This window comes from Carlito syrichta, unplaced genomic scaffold (assembly GCF_000164805.1).
Source record: "Carlito syrichta isolate Samal-C Ts95f unplaced genomic scaffold, Tarsius_syrichta-2.0.1 Scaffold123485, whole genome shotgun sequence".
In the NCBI taxonomy this organism is placed as follows: domain Eukaryota; kingdom Metazoa; phylum Chordata; class Mammalia; order Primates; family Tarsiidae; genus Carlito; species Carlito syrichta.
In genome coordinates, this window is record NW_007067581.1 from 17,115 (window position 1) to 35,316 (window position 18,202).

The 18,202-nt window shown below is 54.6% G+C and overlaps 2 protein-coding genes across 5 annotated transcripts in view; one reads left to right on the plus strand and one right to left on the minus strand.

Annotated features, from left to right (window-relative positions):
- CSDC2 (cold shock domain containing C2) overlaps positions 1-5,097 on the plus strand; it is a 15,464-nt gene extending 10,367 nt beyond the window's left edge. The window contains exons 2-5 of one of the 2 annotated variants that reach the window (XR_002481379.1): positions 1,323-1,621; positions 3,493-3,615; positions 4,218-4,522; positions 5,086-5,097. Coding sequence is in view for 1 of the 2 variants with exons in the window: in XM_008048442.2 (XP_008046633.1) it covers positions 1,446-1,621; positions 3,493-3,615; positions 4,218-4,380 (462 nt within the window). In the remaining variant the exon portion in view is untranslated. Of the gene's footprint in view, positions 1-1,322; positions 1,622-3,492; positions 3,616-4,217; positions 4,743-5,085 lie in introns of those variants that run through there. The other variant, XM_008048442.2, reaches the window with a different exon arrangement.
- A 1,401-nt stretch (positions 5,098-6,498) lies between these two features.
- Positions 6,499-16,780, minus strand: PMM1 (phosphomannomutase 1). 3 transcript variants are annotated; one of them, XM_008048444.1, is made up of 8 exons: positions 16,656-16,780; positions 13,877-13,994; positions 11,132-11,208; positions 10,886-10,977; positions 10,594-10,693; positions 8,409-8,484; positions 7,398-7,513; positions 6,499-7,028 (listed from the first exon to the last, which is right to left on the minus strand). In XM_008048444.1, the coding sequence occupies exons 1-8, from the start codon at positions 16,740-16,742 to the stop codon at positions 6,906-6,908; spliced, it is 789 nt and encodes a 262-aa protein (XP_008046635.1). In that variant the 5' UTR covers positions 16,743-16,780; the 3' UTR covers positions 6,499-6,905. The 3 variants fall into 3 exon arrangements, with proteins under 3 accessions (XP_008046635.1, XP_021563389.1, XP_021563388.1); XM_021707714.1 differs by having other exon boundaries at positions 10,886-10,968; positions 16,656-16,760; XM_021707713.1 differs by having other exon boundaries at positions 10,886-10,998; positions 16,656-16,760.
- Between the last annotated feature and the right edge of the window lie 1,422 nt (positions 16,781-18,202).

The following is an 18,202-nucleotide window of genomic DNA, read 5'->3' on the forward strand; positions in this document are numbered from 1 at the left end:
AGTGGTCTTGGGGTCAATGGCCCTTCCTGATCCCTAATGCTCAGTGGGCCTCCGTGGCCGGCTCCCAACAGGTCTCAAACCCGTGGGCTCAGGCAATTCACTCATCTCGGCCTCCCAAAGCGCAGGATTACAGGCTGAGCCACCAAGCCCGGCCACCCCCACTTTTATGTGACCATGGACTACAGGAGCTTCTTCATATACCCAGGTTCAGCCAAACCTCACCATAGCCTGTGAAAGAGTAAGGCAGGGTTTATCCGCTCCATTGTACGAGGAGGAAACCAAGATCAATAGAAGTATTTCCCAAGGTCAACAGCTAACAAGTAACAGAGCTGGACCTCTCCTGGTCTTGGGGTCCTTCCTAGCTCCACTGCGGCAGGCCTCCTATTCCTCCCCAGGGTTCCACTGCAGCATTTCTTCCCAACCCTTGGGGAAGAGTAGGGGGCTGTATGGGTGGGGGAATTATGATGTTCTTTTCCTTGGTAGAGAAAAATATAGGATGGATTTCTCAAGGCCATCTAGGTGCTAAGCTGTTGACTTGGGGATTTCTGTGAATCGGCATTGATAATAGCGACGTTTTGGGTATCTGGTATCTAGATGCTGCACACAAGCTAAGTCACTAAATCCTTGGCATCCTGTGTGTTGCATATTATCATCCTCATTTTAGAGAGGCAGAAACTGGGGCTAAGGAAAAAGCCTATGTTCCCAAGGGCTCACCACATGCTTGTCCTGCTCTGAACATGTGGAAAGTCACTTAGTCCTCACAGTAACATCTCTGTGAAACAAGAACTGACACTAGTCCCATTTTGCAGAGCAAGTAATGGAGTCAGAGGTTAAGAATGTTGACCAGAAAAAAAAAGAGTGTTGACCAAGTCCACGCAGGCAGTAAGTAGACGGAGGAGCCAGGATTCAAACCCAGGCTTGGGTCTGGAACCCACACTCTCACCCACCATGTTGGACCTACTGGGTGGCTTACTTGAGGTCACCAAGTTGTAGGTGACAAAGCTGAGATCCGAACCCAGGTCTGTGGATTTGAAATAGCTGTCCTTTGTGCCAAACCATATTGCTGGCCATCATTGGCCACCTTACCCAGCCACTTCCCCGGCCCCTGGGGTAAGAGAATTGAACTGGAAACTGGAAGGACTTAGGGGTTGTTTTACCAGTTTGTCTTTCTGGTAAGGACACTGAGCCAGTGAGGGGCCGTGGGTTGCCTGAAGTCCTGTTGTGAGGAGTGACAGGCAGGATTGGCCCTCCTGACATGTGTCCAGGATCCAGGATCTATCCACCCCGGGCTGTACTCACCTGTACCTCTCTCCCTCTTTCAGACGGAGCCTGTGACTGGTGAGGCCGCAGAGCAGGGCCAGGCCGGGCCCTGCCCGCAAGGACGCCCAAGCCCTCCACCGGCCCCTGGGCCCCAGAGCCCACCAGGCTCTCCTGCTGGCCCCACCATGACTTCCGAGTCCACGTCGCCCCCGGTTGTGCCCCCGCTCCACTCTCCCAAGTCCCCTGTCTGGCCCACCTTCCCCTTCCACCGGGAGGGCAGCAGGGTCTGGGAACGGGGTGGTGTCTCATCTCGGGATCTGCCCAGTCCTCTGCCCACCAAACGGACCAGGACGTATTCGGCGTGAGTACCTGCCCTTCACTCAGGCTCATGACCTTTCCCCAGGACAGGGCTCACTCAGCCCCTGGCTGCCCATCCCCATTCTCCTCCAATCCCTGGTGTCCTCACTGAGGGCAGGGGAGCTGTTTGTAATGTTCTAGTAACTGCAGAGTTTTTCGCCATCCATCCATCTATCCATCCATCCATCCCACAAAGATTTATTGAGCTCCTGACCAAGGGGTTCAGTGATCTTTTGTTTTTGTTTTTGTTTTTTTTTTTTGAGTTGGAGTCTCACCCTGTCACCCAGACTGGAGTGCAGTGGCCGCTCCCGGCCACCGCAGCCTCCACCTGCTAGGCTCCGGCGATCCTTCCGCCTCTGCCTTCCGAGTAGCTGGAACTACAGGCACGCGCTACCACGCCGGCTATGGGTTCAGTGATTAATAAGACAAAGTCCCAGCCCACAAACTGCTAACAGTCCAGAGGGAATTTGTCCACCATCCCCATCCATGACCTCCCAGCAAGGTTAGGGATGAGAATCCATCCTGGGGTATCAGGGGAGATGATGTCCCAGTTGGGTTTGGAAGATGTATCAAATGAAGAAGGGAGTTGGGAGGTTCCAGACAGATGGCACAAGTGGGCAAAAACTGAGACATGAGTTAACCTTTGGAGAGGGGTGGGCAGGCTGCACAGAGACAAGCCCTTTGGGAGAGGTCACTGAGTGAGGTTATGTGGGGATCGGGAGCCACAGGTAGACAGAGTTGACTTGGCCAAAAGAGTTTTTTCTTTTGAGTTGGAGTCACACTGTTGCCCAGGCTGGAGTGCAACGGCATGATCACAGCAATCACAGCTCACAGCAGCCTCAACCTTCTGGGCTCAGGTGATCCTCCTACCTCAGCCCCAAGTAGCTGAAACTATAGGCTCATGCCACCATGCCCAGCTACTTTTTTTTCTTTTTGGTAGAGACAGGGTTGTACTATATTGCCTAGGCTGGCCTTGAACTCCTGTGCTCCAGCAATCCTCCTGTCTTGGCCTCCCAAAGTTCTAGAATTACATGTGCATGAGCCACCACATCTGGCCAAAAGAATCTTTTGATGGCCAGTGCTGATTGTCTTCTGAGAATGATCCAAGGCCAGGAACAGAGAAGATGTTTAGTAAATGATGATTGAATTAAGGAGTGAATAGTATGGAGCTGCTTCAGGAAACAGTGAGCTCTCCATTTTGGGAGATAGTCAAGTCTATGCTGGATAATCTTTACTCAGAAATCACATAACAGAGCCGGGCTCGGTGGCTCAGCCTGTAATCACGTGCCTTTGGGAGGCTGAGGTGAGTGAATTGCCTGAGCCTGCAGGTTCGAGACCCGCATGGGCAATTTGGCGAGACCTCATTTCTACAATAAATCAAAAAAGCCGGGCGTGGTAGCGTGTGCCTGTAATTCCGGCTACTCGGAAGGCTGAGGTGGAAGGATCGCCGGAGCCCAGCAGGTCGAGGCTGCGGTGGCCGGGAACGGCCACTGCACTCCAGTCTGGGCGACAGAGTGAGACTCCAACTCAAAAAAAAAAAAAAATCACATAACAGGAATCCATTTAAGCTCAAACAACCCCAGGAGGGGAGGGTGCCATGAAGAGGGTGGGGTGCTGTCTGGGAGTCTGAAGTCCCACTCGCTGTGCTATTCTCTATTCTAGAGAGGGGCTGTTCCCCTCTCTAGGCCTCAGTCTCCTTACCTGTCGAATGGGGATAATGTGAGACCTGAGTGAATATACCTGTGGGGTTTCTGGCCCGCCACGGGTTTCTTGCAGGCCTGAGGCAGGCTCAGCAGGCAGGGCTCAGGAAGACTGTGAGGGTCCAGGGAGGGGGCTCCCCAGGCCATGACTCCAATCCCCCTACCCTATCTCCAGGACAGCCCGTGCCTCGGCTGGCCCCGTTTTCAAGGGAGTCTGTAAGCAGTTCTCACGCTCACAGGGCCATGGCTTCATCACCCCGGAGAACGGGTCCGAGGACATCTTCGTACATGTATCTGAGTGAGTTCCTTTCACCTCCCTGTTCTCAGCTGGGCCCCTGCCCTGGTGTCCCCAACAGTTCCTCAAAAAACACCTCCCCAGGTCTCCTCCTATGCTGGCTGAGGTCTGCATTCCTGACATCTTCCCTTCCTCTCAGTAGGGGCTGAGGGTGTGTGGGCAGATGAGGTCTGGAGTGAGGGGAGGGGGCATGCAGACCCCAAAACTCCTGGAAGCCACCTGCTGGGCCCCTGGGATCCTGTTCTGGTACACAGGGGCCTGAGAGGGTTGAACCAGTCCTGAATCTCTTGGCCTGGAAGTTTCTTTTAGGTGGAGGAGGCAAAGAGGTGGAGAAGAGAGTCTAGGCCAGGCCCCACCCACTTCTAATTCCAGGATGACCTGGGGAGGTTACTGAGCTTCTGAAAGCCTCAGAGACCTCTCCGTGTCCTTTCACAGAAAGAAGGTCCTGATTATAATTCCCGTCTTTCAGATTAGAGAGCAGGGGCTCTGAGAAGCAAGGCTGGTCCAGACCTCCAGCCTAGCTTGGACCAGGCTGCCCCCTAGGCACAGGGCTGTCTGAGGGGTGGACCCCACTGCTGGGCTCACCCCTATCTCCTGCCCACCAGCATCGAGGGGGAGTACGTGCCGATGGAGGGCGACGAGGTGACCTACAAGATGTGCCCCATCCCGCCCAAGAACCAGAAGTTCCAGGCTGTGGAGGTGGTGCTCACCCAGCTGGCCCCCCACGCTCCCCATGAGACGTGGTCTGGCCAGGTCGTGGGCTCCTAGACTGGGTGATTCACATGCCAGTTTGCTGGGGGGCAGGGAACCACACAGGGTGGATGACGGGCAGCAGCCGGTTCCACGCCCTCACTGCCCTGGCTGACCAGTCTCCCAGGTGGCCTCAGTGTGCACGTCTGTCTGTCTGTCCGTGCTTGTGGCCATGAGTGTGTGCCTCCACCCACCCATGACCCATGACTGCCACGTGGGCTGGCCAGAAGCTGGTCGGAGGGCGAGGCCATCAGACCTGGTTTCTCTGCTGTCCACTGCCTCTCTTTCCTCCCCTCCCTGCCAAAGACACAGGACCTGCTCGCCCTCCTGCCCACCTGCCCCCACGTTTACTGGGCCTCTGAGAGCTTACATCAGGCTCAAAGGGAGCCAGTGGGTCCCTCCCCCCACCTATAGGCTTGCCCCTTGCCTCTGCTCCTGAGTCCTCCTCTGCTAGGCCCTGGCCTGGGGCCAGACTCTGCTGTGCTACTCATGTCTCCCACTGTGGGATCTCCCACCCATGGGGCCTCCCACCATGGCCTGGACTCTTTCCCTCAGAAGCCAGGCCAGTGAGTGCTTTATGGGAGCCTCCCAGCCTCTGGCAGGGGACAAGGACACAACATGGAGGCACACAGTCCCTTTTCAAGGCCACGGCCAGCCTTCCTTCCTGCTCTCCTCTCCCTCAGTGCACTGGAGAGGCAGGAAAGAGGGGCTTGAGGGTGGAAGGGGGCTTTGGGGCTCCTGTTTTGCCAGTCAGTCTCTCCTCCTCAGCCTAGGAACGGCCCTGTGCCCCCTCCCCTGGGCTGTGCTGAGCTGAGCTGCCTCCCCACCCCCCCGAGGAGGTGAGGGTCAGCAGAGGGTGGGGGATCCATCTCCCCAGCTTGGGTGGAGCTGTCCCCTTTAGTCTGATGCACAAACCTGATGCTCTGCACCATGCCTGGCCATGACGGCTGATGAGGATGCCGCGATGGACGGACACATCCCTCAGGCAGGGCCAGGCCGGGGCACCAAGGATGGCCCTCAGCCTGGGAGACCTCCAGCCCTGCAACCACCAGGCCAGACCCTCTTCCCAAAGCCACTGGCTCCTGACAGACCAGTTGCTAAGTTGTGGCTGTCCATGTCACCTGGAATCCCTTTAGGGCCAAGATGTGTGTATGTGCAGGTGTGTGTGTGTGTGTGTGTGTGTGTGTGTGTGTGTGTGCATTCACTCTTGGGCAGGAACAGAGGAACAGAGTGGCCTGGTCTGGGAAGGAGGGTCTTACCTGCATTCATCTCCCACCCCGTCCACCATAGTCCTGTCTAGAGAGCACATCACCTGATGGGGGAGGAATGGGGCAACAGGTTCAAGGGAGCCCCTGTCAGGAATGGTGACTCTTATAAGACCCAGTCTGTGAATAAAACTGGGGCTCAAATGCCCAGGATAAGAGGGTCAGTGACTGTCTAGGAGGATGTCTGGCCTTACAGGTGCCTCAAGACCCCAGGGTGAGATCTGCTGGGGTGTCTCATCTCACCCCTGCCTGCAGTGCCCACCTAGAGGCTGGGAGCCCAGAGCTGCTGAGGCATGCTGGTCAGTTCCCCAAAACTGGAGAGAGCCCAGCCTGTCTGGTGCCCCACTCTGAGCTAGGCTATTTCCAAAAAGACCCGTCCCCTGGGAACAAGGGCCCCTGGTCCCTTGGCAGAAGGCTTGTCAGTACAGGCTGCCTCCTGGGGACCTCAAGCCTTCCCTCCTGTGAGGAAGCCCCCCTTTTAGGCACCTGTCAGCAGGCAGGATGTGATGGCATCAGCCCTGGGGCTACCTGGGTGGCAGGGGGCAGCAGCTCTCCTCCCCACTCATGGGCCCTGCAGTGTCCAGTCAGAAATCTTCTCAAGACCCCCCAGCCACCCAGACCCCCCCATCCTTCCTAACACTGGCAATAAACCCTCAACTGTGACCCACCATGGCCCAGATCTGCTTCTGTCTGTCCTGGTCCTTGGGGAAGGGGCTAGAGGTGGATATACCAAACCAGCTCTTCTTTGGGGCTTCAATGCCTCCTCCTTTCTTTCTGTGGGACCTGAGCCCCTCTGTGCCTGTCTCCTCATCTGCAAAATGGTGGCTGTAACTTCATGACTGGAGCCAATTCAGACACAACTGACACCATATCTTGTTCTGGGAACTTTAATATCTGTGACATAAAGTTCTCTAAAATGTGCACCTCCTCCACTGCACCCCACCCCATCTGGGGCAGGAAGGCAGGGCGGGCTACATCTCATACTGACACTTGTACACCCCTCCTCCTGGAAGATAGAAACCTGTTCTGTTCAGAAATACAAGCAGCAGCTGTAGCCAGAGCCATTTGGTAGAGGACGGGGAACATTCTGGGCCCTAGGAGCCAGTCCCATCAGCAACTGACTGGTTGGGCAGTCATCCACATAGACCCTGGCTCCGTCTGGGTGGGCCTTGCAGCAGGTAAACAAGGCAGGCGTCCTGGGCCAGAGGAGGGGCCCTGGCACACACCCAACCCCAGGATCTCCCTTTGGAAGTCACAATGCACAGGTGTATGCCCCAGTCACGCCTCATGAGCTGTCTCTGGGAAGAAAATCTCTCGGCACCGCTGCACTGTGTCCTGAGGGGAGACCACACTGTGGCCAACAGTCCGGGGGTCAGCAAAGATCTCAAAGTCATTCCCACCCTGTACACAGCAAAGGGGCAGAGAAGGCATGTTTAGGTGGAACCTGGAAAATGATCTCAGGGAAGGACCCAGCAGCCAGCCTGGCATAAATGCCCCTCCCAACACTGGCTCTTACAGACCTGACCCTGCTCCTGCCCCCTCAGAACCAGGAAGCCCATCTCAGCCCTCACCAGACCTGCCCTGACTTGCTGTGTGACTTGGAACAAGTGTCCAGCCCTCTCTGGGCCCCAGCATTCCAATCTGTGTAATGGCGCTGGTGAGCAATGACTTCTCCAGGAGCCCCGCGAGAGGTCAGTTCTGTTGCCCTGAGTCCTGGCTTCGATTGCAGGTAATTTGGGTTAGGGAAAACCTGGCCTGGGTCGCACTCACAGGGCTGGTCTCATTTCCAAAGAAGTGGATGGTATCGAAGCTGTCCTGGTCCAGGCTGTCCAGGCAGTAGCGCTTGTCCCAGCCCTCAGGGAAGACGTCAAAGCTGATCATGCCTCCTGTGGGAGCGGGTAGGGGCTGTGATTCCCTCCTGGGAGGGGCAGACAAGGCTAGCAGAAGGGCTGCTTGGGGCACACTTGGGCAGGGCCCCTTGTTCATTCACTCAACAACACTTGAGTGCCTACTTAATGCCAGGCACAGGGCACAGGACAGACGCAGGATCCTCATATCGTTACCTTTCAAGGTGGGAGAACAGATGAACAAATAAGATCCCCCAAGGGAGGAGGGAAGCTCACTCAGGGGAGACCTCTGAGGACCCGACCCAGAGTAGGGATGGCTGGGGAATAAAGTACTGCCCCAAGGCAGGGAAGGGGAGGAGTATCCAGGAACAGAGAATGCTGGGAGAGGCAGGGCAATGGCTCCTGTGAGGGTCCGGGGCTTTATTGGGAGAGTGAGGAAGAGCCTTGAGGGCTTTGAGCAGAGGCAAGTCATGACCCAGGCTCCAACTGACCCCTATGCGGCTGGGCTCCCCTCTGGCCATTGGGAAAGGGGGCGAGGTGGCAGACGAGGGTTCGGCTGCTTCTGGGTCAGCTGGAGCCTGGGATGAGCTACTGGCAGCAGAGGTGAGTGGCGGTCAGACTCCAGAAGCATTCTGGACATAGGCCCTGGGATTTGACAGCAGACTGGACTTGGGAAGGGGTGACAGACAGAACTCAAGGGAGATGCTTGGGTTTTGGACCTGAGGAACTGGGTGGGTGCAGGGTGTTTAGTGCTGAGGTGGGAAAGACTGGGGGAGGGGGAGCTGGGGTGGGTAGTATATATTGAGCCCTTGTTGTGCTGAGGAGCAGGAGGGGTTTCTGCAGCCACTGGGCCATAGCCTGGTCTTGGGAGAGGAGAGCAGTGTGAGGGTGGCCATGTGCCAGGCCTCCCAGGCCCCCTGCAAGGTAGACATACCTCGAGAGAACCTCAGCCCTTTGCCGGCAAATTCTGTTTTCAGGGCTTCCACAAACTTCTCCCGGATCTTCTCCTTCTGCAGAAGGGAGGGAGCAGATTGAGCTCAGAGGGTCTGCAGCATGCCAGGCCTGTGCTGGGCACACAGTCCATGTGAGCTCAGTCTTCCAGTTGGGTATGAACCCCACTGTGCAGATGAGGAAACTGAGACTTGTGCCTTGGTCAGTCACCTAGCCTTAGTGGCAGAGCCACAGCCTAAACTCAGGTCTGACTTTGAAATCAGTGCCAAATCCCTGCCAATGGGGTGTGAGTTGGGTATTCTGAAGGAGACCTTGGAGCAGAGGCATGAGGAGGAAGGTCGAGGGGAGGGGACCATCTGAGTCCCAAGTCAGTGTCCACCTCAGGGCAGGGCTCAATTCTGTCAGCTCTGCCTGGTTAACACAGCAAACCATGGCTTGGACACCAGCAATTAGTGTGAGGAGCTAAGAGCAGGAGAAGACCTGTGAGTCCGTGCAGCAGGCACTCAGAGAGGTCATTAGGGGGCAAGGTGTGGCCATAGCACCGAGCATGCAATGACCTGGGCTAGGCTGGGGCATTCAGCAGTGTCCATACGGTCCTGGCCCCATCCCTCTGAGCAGGACCTTGGAACTCTGGCAGCCGCTTTACAAACAGGGAGTAAGGGGACACCAGCTTGATAATCCCTCTGGGCCTGACCCTGTTGGGGCCACAGTGGGGAACAGCCATGGCAGGCCCAGAAGGCAGCTGAACATGTAAACCAGCCCAACCAGATGTCTTGGCTGCTGTGCTAATGGGAGCAAACGGGTCACTCAGCATACACTGCTGTGGCAAAGGCACAGAGCTGAAAGTCCCCATCTGGCTGAAGCAGCAGAAGGAGCTTGGCAGGACATTCAGCTTACAGAGGACCTTGAGACCAGGCTGGGAAATTTGGACACATCTTGAGGAACCAGGAACCACTGAGGATTTTGGAGCATGGGAGATGAGGTGATGAGTGCTGCCCTTTACTCAGAGCTGGGTTGGACTGGAATGGAGAGGCAGACAGTGGCCAGCAGTTTGGTGCCAGGAGAAGTGTCCAGGGAGGACATGAGATCTGAAGGTGGGTAGCCAGTCTTGGCTGCTGTGCTGCACAGCTGTGTGACTATGGGCAAGTCACCTGACTGCTCTGAGCCTATTTCCTAGACTAAAAGATGAAGAGGTAATGAATGACCCTTGCCTGCTTCAGTCTCATGGAAAAGAAATTAGGGATGCAAAACCCCTGCCAGTCTTGGCCTTGCCTATTCAGCAGCTGGGTGGGCCCCAGAGAAGCCAAAGTCCCCACCAGAGGCCATTCTGTGGGCCCAGGACTATAGCTAAGGGCTGAAAAGATGTTTCCATGTGGCCCTGAAAGCTCTGAAAAGATGTTTCCATGTGGCCTAAGGTAGATACACCTCCCCTCTCTAGAGAACCAGGCTGGTCACTGGATAGCCCCACATGCCAAGTCTAGGAGGGACTGGCATTGGGACCTTGAGCTGGTCACTTACCCTCTGGCCTCAGTGTCCTCATGTAAGAAGGGGACTACTCATCCTTCCCTCAGGGTTCTGAAGGACCGAAGGAGAGTAGAGCATTTATACGGGATCTGGGCCAGTATAGGGCACACAGATCAGGAATGTTCACGCCCCTCCAATACTAGAAGAGAGTGAACAAGAGCCAAATCCTGACAGCGTGTGGTGGCTCACACCTCTAATCTCAGCACTTTGGGAGGCCAAGGTGAGAGGACTGCTTGAGCCCAGGAGTTTGAGACCAGCCTAGGCAACATAGTAAGACCTTGTCTCTGCAAAAAATCAAAAAAGGAGCTGGGTATAGTGGCATGCACCTGTAGTCCCAGCTACTCAGGAAGATCAAGTAAGAGGATTGTTTGAGCCCAGGAAGTCAAGGCTGCAATGAGCCATGATCACACCACTGCCCTCCAGCCTGGGCTAACATATGGAGAACCCAACTCAAAAAAAAACTTGATAAATAAAAATAAATAAATAAAAGAGCCAAATCCCAAGGGGCACATCTGCCATTTTGGGTACATGCCCAAAAGGGTAGCGGTTGAATCAGAAGACCTCTCCTCCAACCCATCTCACTGATGAGAAAATAAAGACTCAGTTTGAGTGACTGAGGCCTAAGGTTGCACAGCTGATGGCACCTTGTCCAGTTCAGAGAACTCGATCCGTTCCTCCAGGGTGCAGCTCCGGCCGATGGGCGAGATGTTCAGCATGCCATTCCGGAACTCGATGAAGGTTCCACTGGTGTGATGGAATGGGGTAAGGAAGGGTGAGAGCCAGACAGAATAAGAATGACCCCAAATTCACATCAGCCCACCTGAAGCCACAGCCCCAGAGAATATACCCCCCACGAAGTCAGGGGTCTGAGACCCACACTTTTCCTCCCTCAAGTTCTGGAGAACAGATTCTGGAGACCAGGCTGCTGGGACTCACCGCTTCTTGGGCAGCCTGAGCAGGGCCATGTAACTGAGGCAGAAGTTGATCAAGTCCTGCAGGAGCTCTTCTCCCAGGTGGTTCTGGATGGTCTGGGCAAGGAACACAGTGCTCTAAGTGTGGCCAGGGCTGCCCGACCCCAGGATGTGTACAACGTATCTCCCCCAGCCCGGGACAGAAGGCACCCTTGGAATGTCCCTCTGTGGGAAAGCAGGGTGGCCCTGGCTAAGCCTGAGAGGCACTGACCTGTTTGGAGAGTAGTCGTCCATGCTTATACTGCACAGTCCCGTTCTCCGCAAACACATAATCAAACTTCTCGATAACTTCGGGGCCACATAGAGGCCAGGGGAGAAAGAGAGAGCGTGAGACCAGGTCTCATTGTTACCCCAAGGCAGGTAAACAGAAAAATGAAGTCCACATCCTTGGCTTGGCATTCAAAGGCCATTTGTTACATTCTGAGGCTGTGACCTTCTCCAGCCTCAGCTTCTCCCTCCTTAGCTTTGTTTTCTTCCAAACAAGTCAGTCACATTTTCTAGGGCTTTGCTCACATGCAGACATGCAGGTCCTTCTGCCTGGAATGCCCTTCCTCTGGCTTCCCCCTCCTCTCATTCTCGAGATCCAGCTCCCTCCTGGGTTAGCCTTCCAGGACTCCCCAGCAGAGGGCGTCAATTCTGCTTTGCGCTCCCACATCTCTGTATAGGGGCTTTCTTCCATTTTACAGCTTCCGTCGCTCTGTGTTCCCAAGGCTGGTTGCCTGGGGGAGTACGAGTTTTCAGCTCTGGCAGCCACAAGAAGCAGCTGGAGTGGGTGGGACGGGGATGGAAAGGAGCGCAGGGAGCACAACCAGGAGGCTGTTGCAGGGTTTGGGTGGTATATGATCACCTGGACTATGATGGGGTGGTGGAGATGGAGACACAGAAAGAATGGGGAGATATTTTTGGGTTTGCTGATGGAATGAACAAGGGGTGGGGGAAAGGGAGAATTCAAGGGAGTTTCTTGTTTGAGGAGCTAGAAGCACCTGCTTTGACTGAGCCAAGACCAGGGGCTCTGAGGGCCAAACAATTTCCTGAATAACTTCAGAGTCTTCCTTTGTTAAATGGGATGCTGGAGTGCAGCAGCATGATCATGGCTACCGCATCCTTGATCTGCTAGGCTCAGGCAATCCTTCTGCCTCAGACTTCCAAGTAGCTAGGACTACGGGCACACACCACCTGGCTAACACGTGGTCATTTTCAACATGTGGTAGCCATTATTATGCCCATTTTAAGATGAGGAAATCAAGACTCAGCAAGAAGAAATGAGAATGTAAAGTAAATATGGGGAGGATTCTTCCTGCTTTGTTCCCAGCTGATTCTCTAGAGCCTAGCACAATGCCTGGTAGTAGCAGGTGTTCACTAAAGGTTTTTTTTTTTTTTGGAGTTGGAGTTGGAGTCTCACTCTGTTGCCCAGACTGGAGTGCAATGGCCGCTCTCGGCCATCACAGCCTCGACCTGCTCTGCTCTGGCGATCCTTCCGCCTCAGCCTTCCAAGCAGCTGGAACTACAGGCGCGAGCTACCACGTTCGGTTAATTTTTTTATTTATTGTAGAGATGAGGTCTCACCAAGTTGCCCAGGCGGGTCTCGAACCCGCAGGCTCAGGCAATCCACTCACCTCAGCCTCCCAAGGCACGGGATTACAGGCTGAGCCACAGAGCCTGGCTGGTTTTGTTGTTTTTGAGTAGGAGTTTCACTCTGTTGCCCAAGCTGGAGTGCAGTGGCATGCTCATAGCCACCGCAGCATCAGCCTGCTGGGCTCAGGTGATCCTTCCACCTCAGCCTTCCAAGTAGCTGGAACTACTGGCATGAGCCACTGTGCCCACTAATTTTTTTATTTATTGTAGAGATGAGGTCTTGCCAAGTTGCCCAGGCTGGTCTTGAACCCCTGGACACAGGAAATCCTCTCCCTCTGCCTCCCAAAGTGCTGGGATTATAGGCATAAGCCACTGCACCTGACCACTAAATTGAGTTGGAGTCTCACTCTGTCACCCAGACTGGAGTGCAGTGGCCGCTCCCGCGATCCTTCCGCCTCAGCCTTCCGAGTAGCCGGAATTACAGGCATGAGCTACCACGCCCAGCTGATTTTCTTTTTGATTTATTGTAGAGATGAGGTCTCGCTGCCCAGGCGGGTCTTGAACCCGTGGGCTCAGGCAATCCACTCACCTCAGCCTCCCAAAGGCGCGGGATTACAGGCTGAGCCACTGAGCCCGGCTAATTTTTTTTTTTTAAGTTGGAATCTCACTCTGTCACCCAGGTTGGAGTGCAGTGACACACTCACGGCCTCCCCGGAATCGACCTGCTAGGCTCCGGCAATCCTTCTGTCTCAGCCTTTCAAGTAGCCAGAACCATAGGCATGCACTACCACGCCTGGCTAATTTTTTATTTATTTATTGTAGAGACGAGGTCTCACCAAGTTGCCCGGGGTGGTCTTGACCCCATGGGCTCAGGCAATCCACTCACCCTGGCCACGCAAAGTGCTGGGATTACAGACTGAGACACCGAGCCCGGCCTGTTTTTAATTTTTTTTTTTGAGTTGGAGTTTCACTCTATCGCCCAGACTGGAGTGCAGTGGCCACTCCCAACCCCTGCAGCCTTGACCTGCTGGGCTCCGGTGATCCTTCCGCCTCAGCCTTCCAAGTAACTGGAACTACAGGCGCACAATACCATGCCCGGCTAATTTTTTGATTTATTGTAGAGATGAGGTCTTGCCAAGTTGCCCAGGCGGGTCTCGAACCCGCGGGCTCAGGCAATCCACTCACCTTAGCCTCCCAAAGTGCGGGATTACAGGCTGAGCCACCGAGCCCGGCTTAAATGTTTTTTTAAATCAGCCAGGAAACCATCTGGCTCCTCCCTCTCTACTCTGTCTGTTCCACTGATACAGGACTGGGTCTTTGGAGTTGTGAGAGATTTCCTGAACTCCAACCCCATTCCTCCAACCCCATTCCCCACTCCTACCTTCATCCCCGTCACCCAGCTGCTCAGCAATCTTAGAGTAGTCGGAGCCACCCACCACACCGATCTGTACTCTACTTCGAAGCTTCTGCAGGAAGGCGGCCACCTCGGGGTCAATTTTCTGTGGGGGATGGAGGAAGCACAGGATTCTGGGTGTCAGCATGTCTGGGACCACCACTTAGCCGTCACTCAGTGCTCAGAACACACAGATCCCACATTCTACCTGGACCTGGATCTACACTGGGAAATTATATGCACTTGGTCTCATACAGGTCTGAGATTTGAAAGATGGAAAATTTTCCATAAAACAGAATTGGTTTTTTTGAGTTGAGGTCTCATTCTGTCATCCAGACTGGAGGGCAGTGGCACAATCACAGCTCATTGCAGCCTCAAACTGGACTCAAGCAATCCTCCCACCTCAGCCTCCCAAGTAGCTAGAACTGCAAGCACGCACCACCATGCCCATCTAATGTTTTGACTTTTTTGTAGAGACAAGGTCTTACTATATTGTCCAGGCTGGTCTTTAACTTCTGGGCTCAAATAATCCTCCTGGCTCGGCCCCCCAACATACTGGGATTATAGGCATGAGCCACCACGCCCGGCTGACAAAATAGAATTTAAAAAATAAAATTATGATTTATTAAAAACCCAGGCACTTTCAAATGCTGTTGATGAGAATGTAAATTAGTAAAGCCACTTTGACGGTTAATTTGAAAAGATTAAGTGGCAAGTGTGCCAGCTACTTGAAGGCTAAGGAGGATCACTTGAACTCAGGAGTTCAAGGGCAGCCTGAGCAACACAGCAAGACCCCATTTCCAAAAAAATCAAATAAATCTTAAAATGCAAGTGCCAGGCTGGGTGCAGTGGCTCATACCTATAACATCAGTACTTTGGGAGGCTGAGGATTGCCTGAGCCCATGGGTTCGCGATCAGCCTGGGCAACTTGGCGAGACCTCACTCTACAATAAATAAAAAAATTAACCAGGTGTGGTGGTCCGTGCCTGTAGTTCCAGTTACTTGGAAAGCTGAGGCGGAAGGATCATCTGAGCCCAGCAGCTCAAGGTTGCGGTGGCCAGGAACGCGCCACTGTACTCTAGCCTGGTAAGACTCCTACTTAAAAAAAAAATTCAAGTGCCCCGTCATCTAGAATTTCCACTTTTCTTACCCAGGTGTATATGGAGGGTCATTAGAGTATGGTTTATAACAGCAAAAAATGGCAAACTTCTTACATGCTTGTCAGAGAATGGAACATATCTATTCTGAAATACTATACTGTGGTTACACAGAATAAGGCAAATGTGCTTCCAACATGGCAGGGTCCCAAGACATGCTATAATGCCACTTAACTAAAAATAGCCTCACAATCAAGTTGACTCTTGAGGAGCCAAAGAACAACAAAAAAGCCTCACGAAACAATGCTTAATATTTTCTCTGTGCAAACAAATCCAGATAAAGGTCTGGAAGGAAGCTACGCCACACTGGCAACCACATTACTTCAGGGAGGGGGCCAGGCCTGAGATCCTGGCATGGTCAGAAGGAACTTTACCCTTCTCTGTTATGTTTTCATTCTTTACAAGGACTGTTCTCATGAGTATGCATATAATTAAAAATTAACTTTTGAAAATCACTAAGCACAGGGCGTGGCCCATAGACAACATGCATTTCTTGCTCAGGCTGTTATGTCAGTGAAGCAAAGGGTCAGAAGGAAGTGCTGGGACTGGACTTATGCTCTGCCACCCTCTATCCAGTTCTGCCATCTTCTTCCCTGATACACCCCTGCAGGAAGATGGGGAAGCCTGATCCCTCCCTGAGCCTCCAGGACTCAAGCCAGGACTCCACCATAGGGGAAGGGGAGGGGCATTCAGGACTTAGGAGGCTAAGACCTTAGGATTCTCATCTGCCTCTTCCCAATAACCCATGCTTCAGTGCTCTAGGAGATCCCTCAGTTGATCCTTGTGGCCCCCAGACTAGAGGGTGGAATACCCATAGGGTAAGCATGAATGGAGCTTGCTTATTCATGCATCAAGCTGATGAGGGGGGATCTGGGGACTTAACCAGGCTGAAAAACTGAGCAGAGGATGGAGCGTAAACACCATGGGATGCCTTAGGAGGAAAACTACACTCCCACCCTCATTATGCCTCAATGTCCTCATTGTAAACTTACTAGGCCTGGAACCTTCTCACCACCCGGTGGACAGAGCCCATAAACTCACGGGAAAAGAAACCCTCTTTCCCTCCACAACTAGGGGAAGAAGGTAAAATGGTTGAGGGGCTTGAGAAATGAGATCCAGACCCAGGCCTGCAAAGGACGGGATGGGATGGATCCGAGACCCTTGCCGCCCACAAGACGGTGACTGACGCTTGGGTGTCCGCCTAGAACCCTGGTTCAGAAGCCAGCTCGGACGTCTGGTGCGTTCTAGGGGTGAACTCGGGTGGGAGCACCGATTGGGAAGGCGGGTGCTGCCTGGAGCCAAGCCTCACCGTGTGGAAGCCTCTGGGGGAAAGAGCTAAGTCGCCGCTCGCAGCCTCTTCCCTCCAGAATTGGACCCATCCCAACACTCCCAGGCAGAAGGTGGGCGCGGACATCCAGGGAGCTGCGACGTGGGGGCCCGGGACCCCATCACTCCCAGTGAAGTGGCCCCGGAAGGTCAGGTGGGTACCGCTGCATCCCACACTCGGTTCCAGGTGTCCGCGGTCACGCTTCTGCAGGCCCCACACTCAGCCTCGGTGTGTCTGCGTGATCCTCCCGTCGGGAGCTTTCTTCCCAACGTCAGGGTCCTACCTGCCGAGCCGGCGTGAGGGTTCCGTCCACGTCAAATAAGCAGAGGACGCGCTCCTTCCTGCGGGCGCCCTCGGCGGTGACCGCCATGGCTGCAGCTCAGCGCGCCAGGCTGAGCGCGCGGGGGGCAGAGCCACGGGGCGGGGCCGGGGGCGGGGCCGGCAGGACCAGCCTGAAGGGCCAAATGAGGGAGGGGGCGTGGCTAGGGCTTGATCGTAGCGGGAGAAGGACGGCTCGGACCAGGCAGGGGCAGGGCCGGAGAGACGCAGAGATGGTTCTGATTGCACCAGTCGGAGAAGGGGCGTGGCACAGGGCGGAGCAGAGCCCTAGAGGTTCGGTTGGGTTGCTCCAAACCTGACGGAGGTGGGGCCTGAGCCTGGGCCCGGCGGGAAGTGAGGAATCGAACCCGGAAGACAGGGGCGGGGCCCGAATTGGACCGTGGCGGTTGATAGCCATCGCCACAAACGGAGAAGGGGATGGACTGGGCGGGGCCTCGACCCCGCAGTGCCGTGTCAGGCGGGCGAGGGCGGGACTACGAGAGCTGGGCCCGCTCCCCACTCTCCCAAGGTTTGCAGGGCAATCTCTTTGCCCTACAAACCTTGAGCTTTAAGAAATCTCCTAGCTGGGCTCGGTGGCTCAGCCTGTAATCCCGCGCCTTTGGGAGGCTGAGGTGAGTGGATGGCCTGAGCCCGCGGGTTCGAGACCCGCCTGGGCAGCGAGACCTCATCTCTACAATACATCAAAAAATCAGCCGGGTGTGGCGGCGCGCGCCTGTAGTTCCGGCTACTCGGAAGGCTGAGGCGGAAGGATCGCCGGAGCCCAGCGGCTCGAGGCTGCGGTGGCCGGAAGCGGCCACTGCACTCCAGTCTGGGCGACAGAGTGAGACTCCGACTCAAAAAAAAAAAAAAAAAAAGAAATCTGCTGATGACCTTTGCTCAGAATCTGGACTTTGTGGGATGGCCTTCCCCAACCCTTACTCTTCCTGATGTCATTCTGTCCACCCATAAGGCCCAGCTCAGGGTCCCTCTCCTTCAAGAAACCTTCTCATATTCTATTCAAAATTATTTAACTATAGCGTTGACTTTGGAGCCAGTTTGAGGTTGTCCTCCCAGTTCTATGTAACCTTCTCAGCATTATGTAACCTTGGACATGTCACTTCACCTCTCAGAGCCTTTGTGTCTTTCCTTACGAAATGGGAAGAACATCTCCTACTTTGGAGAATTGGTTTGCCCATTAAAATAAATAATCAGCCGGGCTCGGTGGCTCAGCCTGTAATCCCGCGCCTTTGGGAGGCTGAGGTGAGTGGATTGCCTGAGCCCGCGGGTTCGAGACCCGCCTGGGCAGCGAGACCTCATCTCTACAATAAATCAAAAAATCAGCCGGGCGTGGTAGCGCATGCCTGTAATTCTGGCTACTCGGAAGGCTGAGGCGGAAGGATCGCCGGAGCCCAGCAGGCCGAGGCTGCGGTGGTTGGGAGCGGCCACTGCATTCCAGTCTGGGCGACTGAGTGAGATTCCAACTCAAAATAAATAAATGAATGAATGAATGAA

Coding starts and splice junctions, on each gene's coding strand:
- PMM1 (XM_021707713.1), bottom strand. CDS start 16,742: ATGGCGGTCACCGCCGAGGGCGCCCGCAGGAAGGAGCGCGTCCTCTGC. Junction 11,209..13,876: donor GCTGGGTGACGGGGATGAAG/GTAGGAGTGGGG, acceptor GTGGCCCCGAAG/TTATCGAGAAGTTTGATTAT. Junction 10,999..11,131: donor GACGACTACTCTCCAAACAG/GTCAGTGCCTCT, acceptor GGCCACACTTAG/AGCACTGTGTTCCTTGCCCA.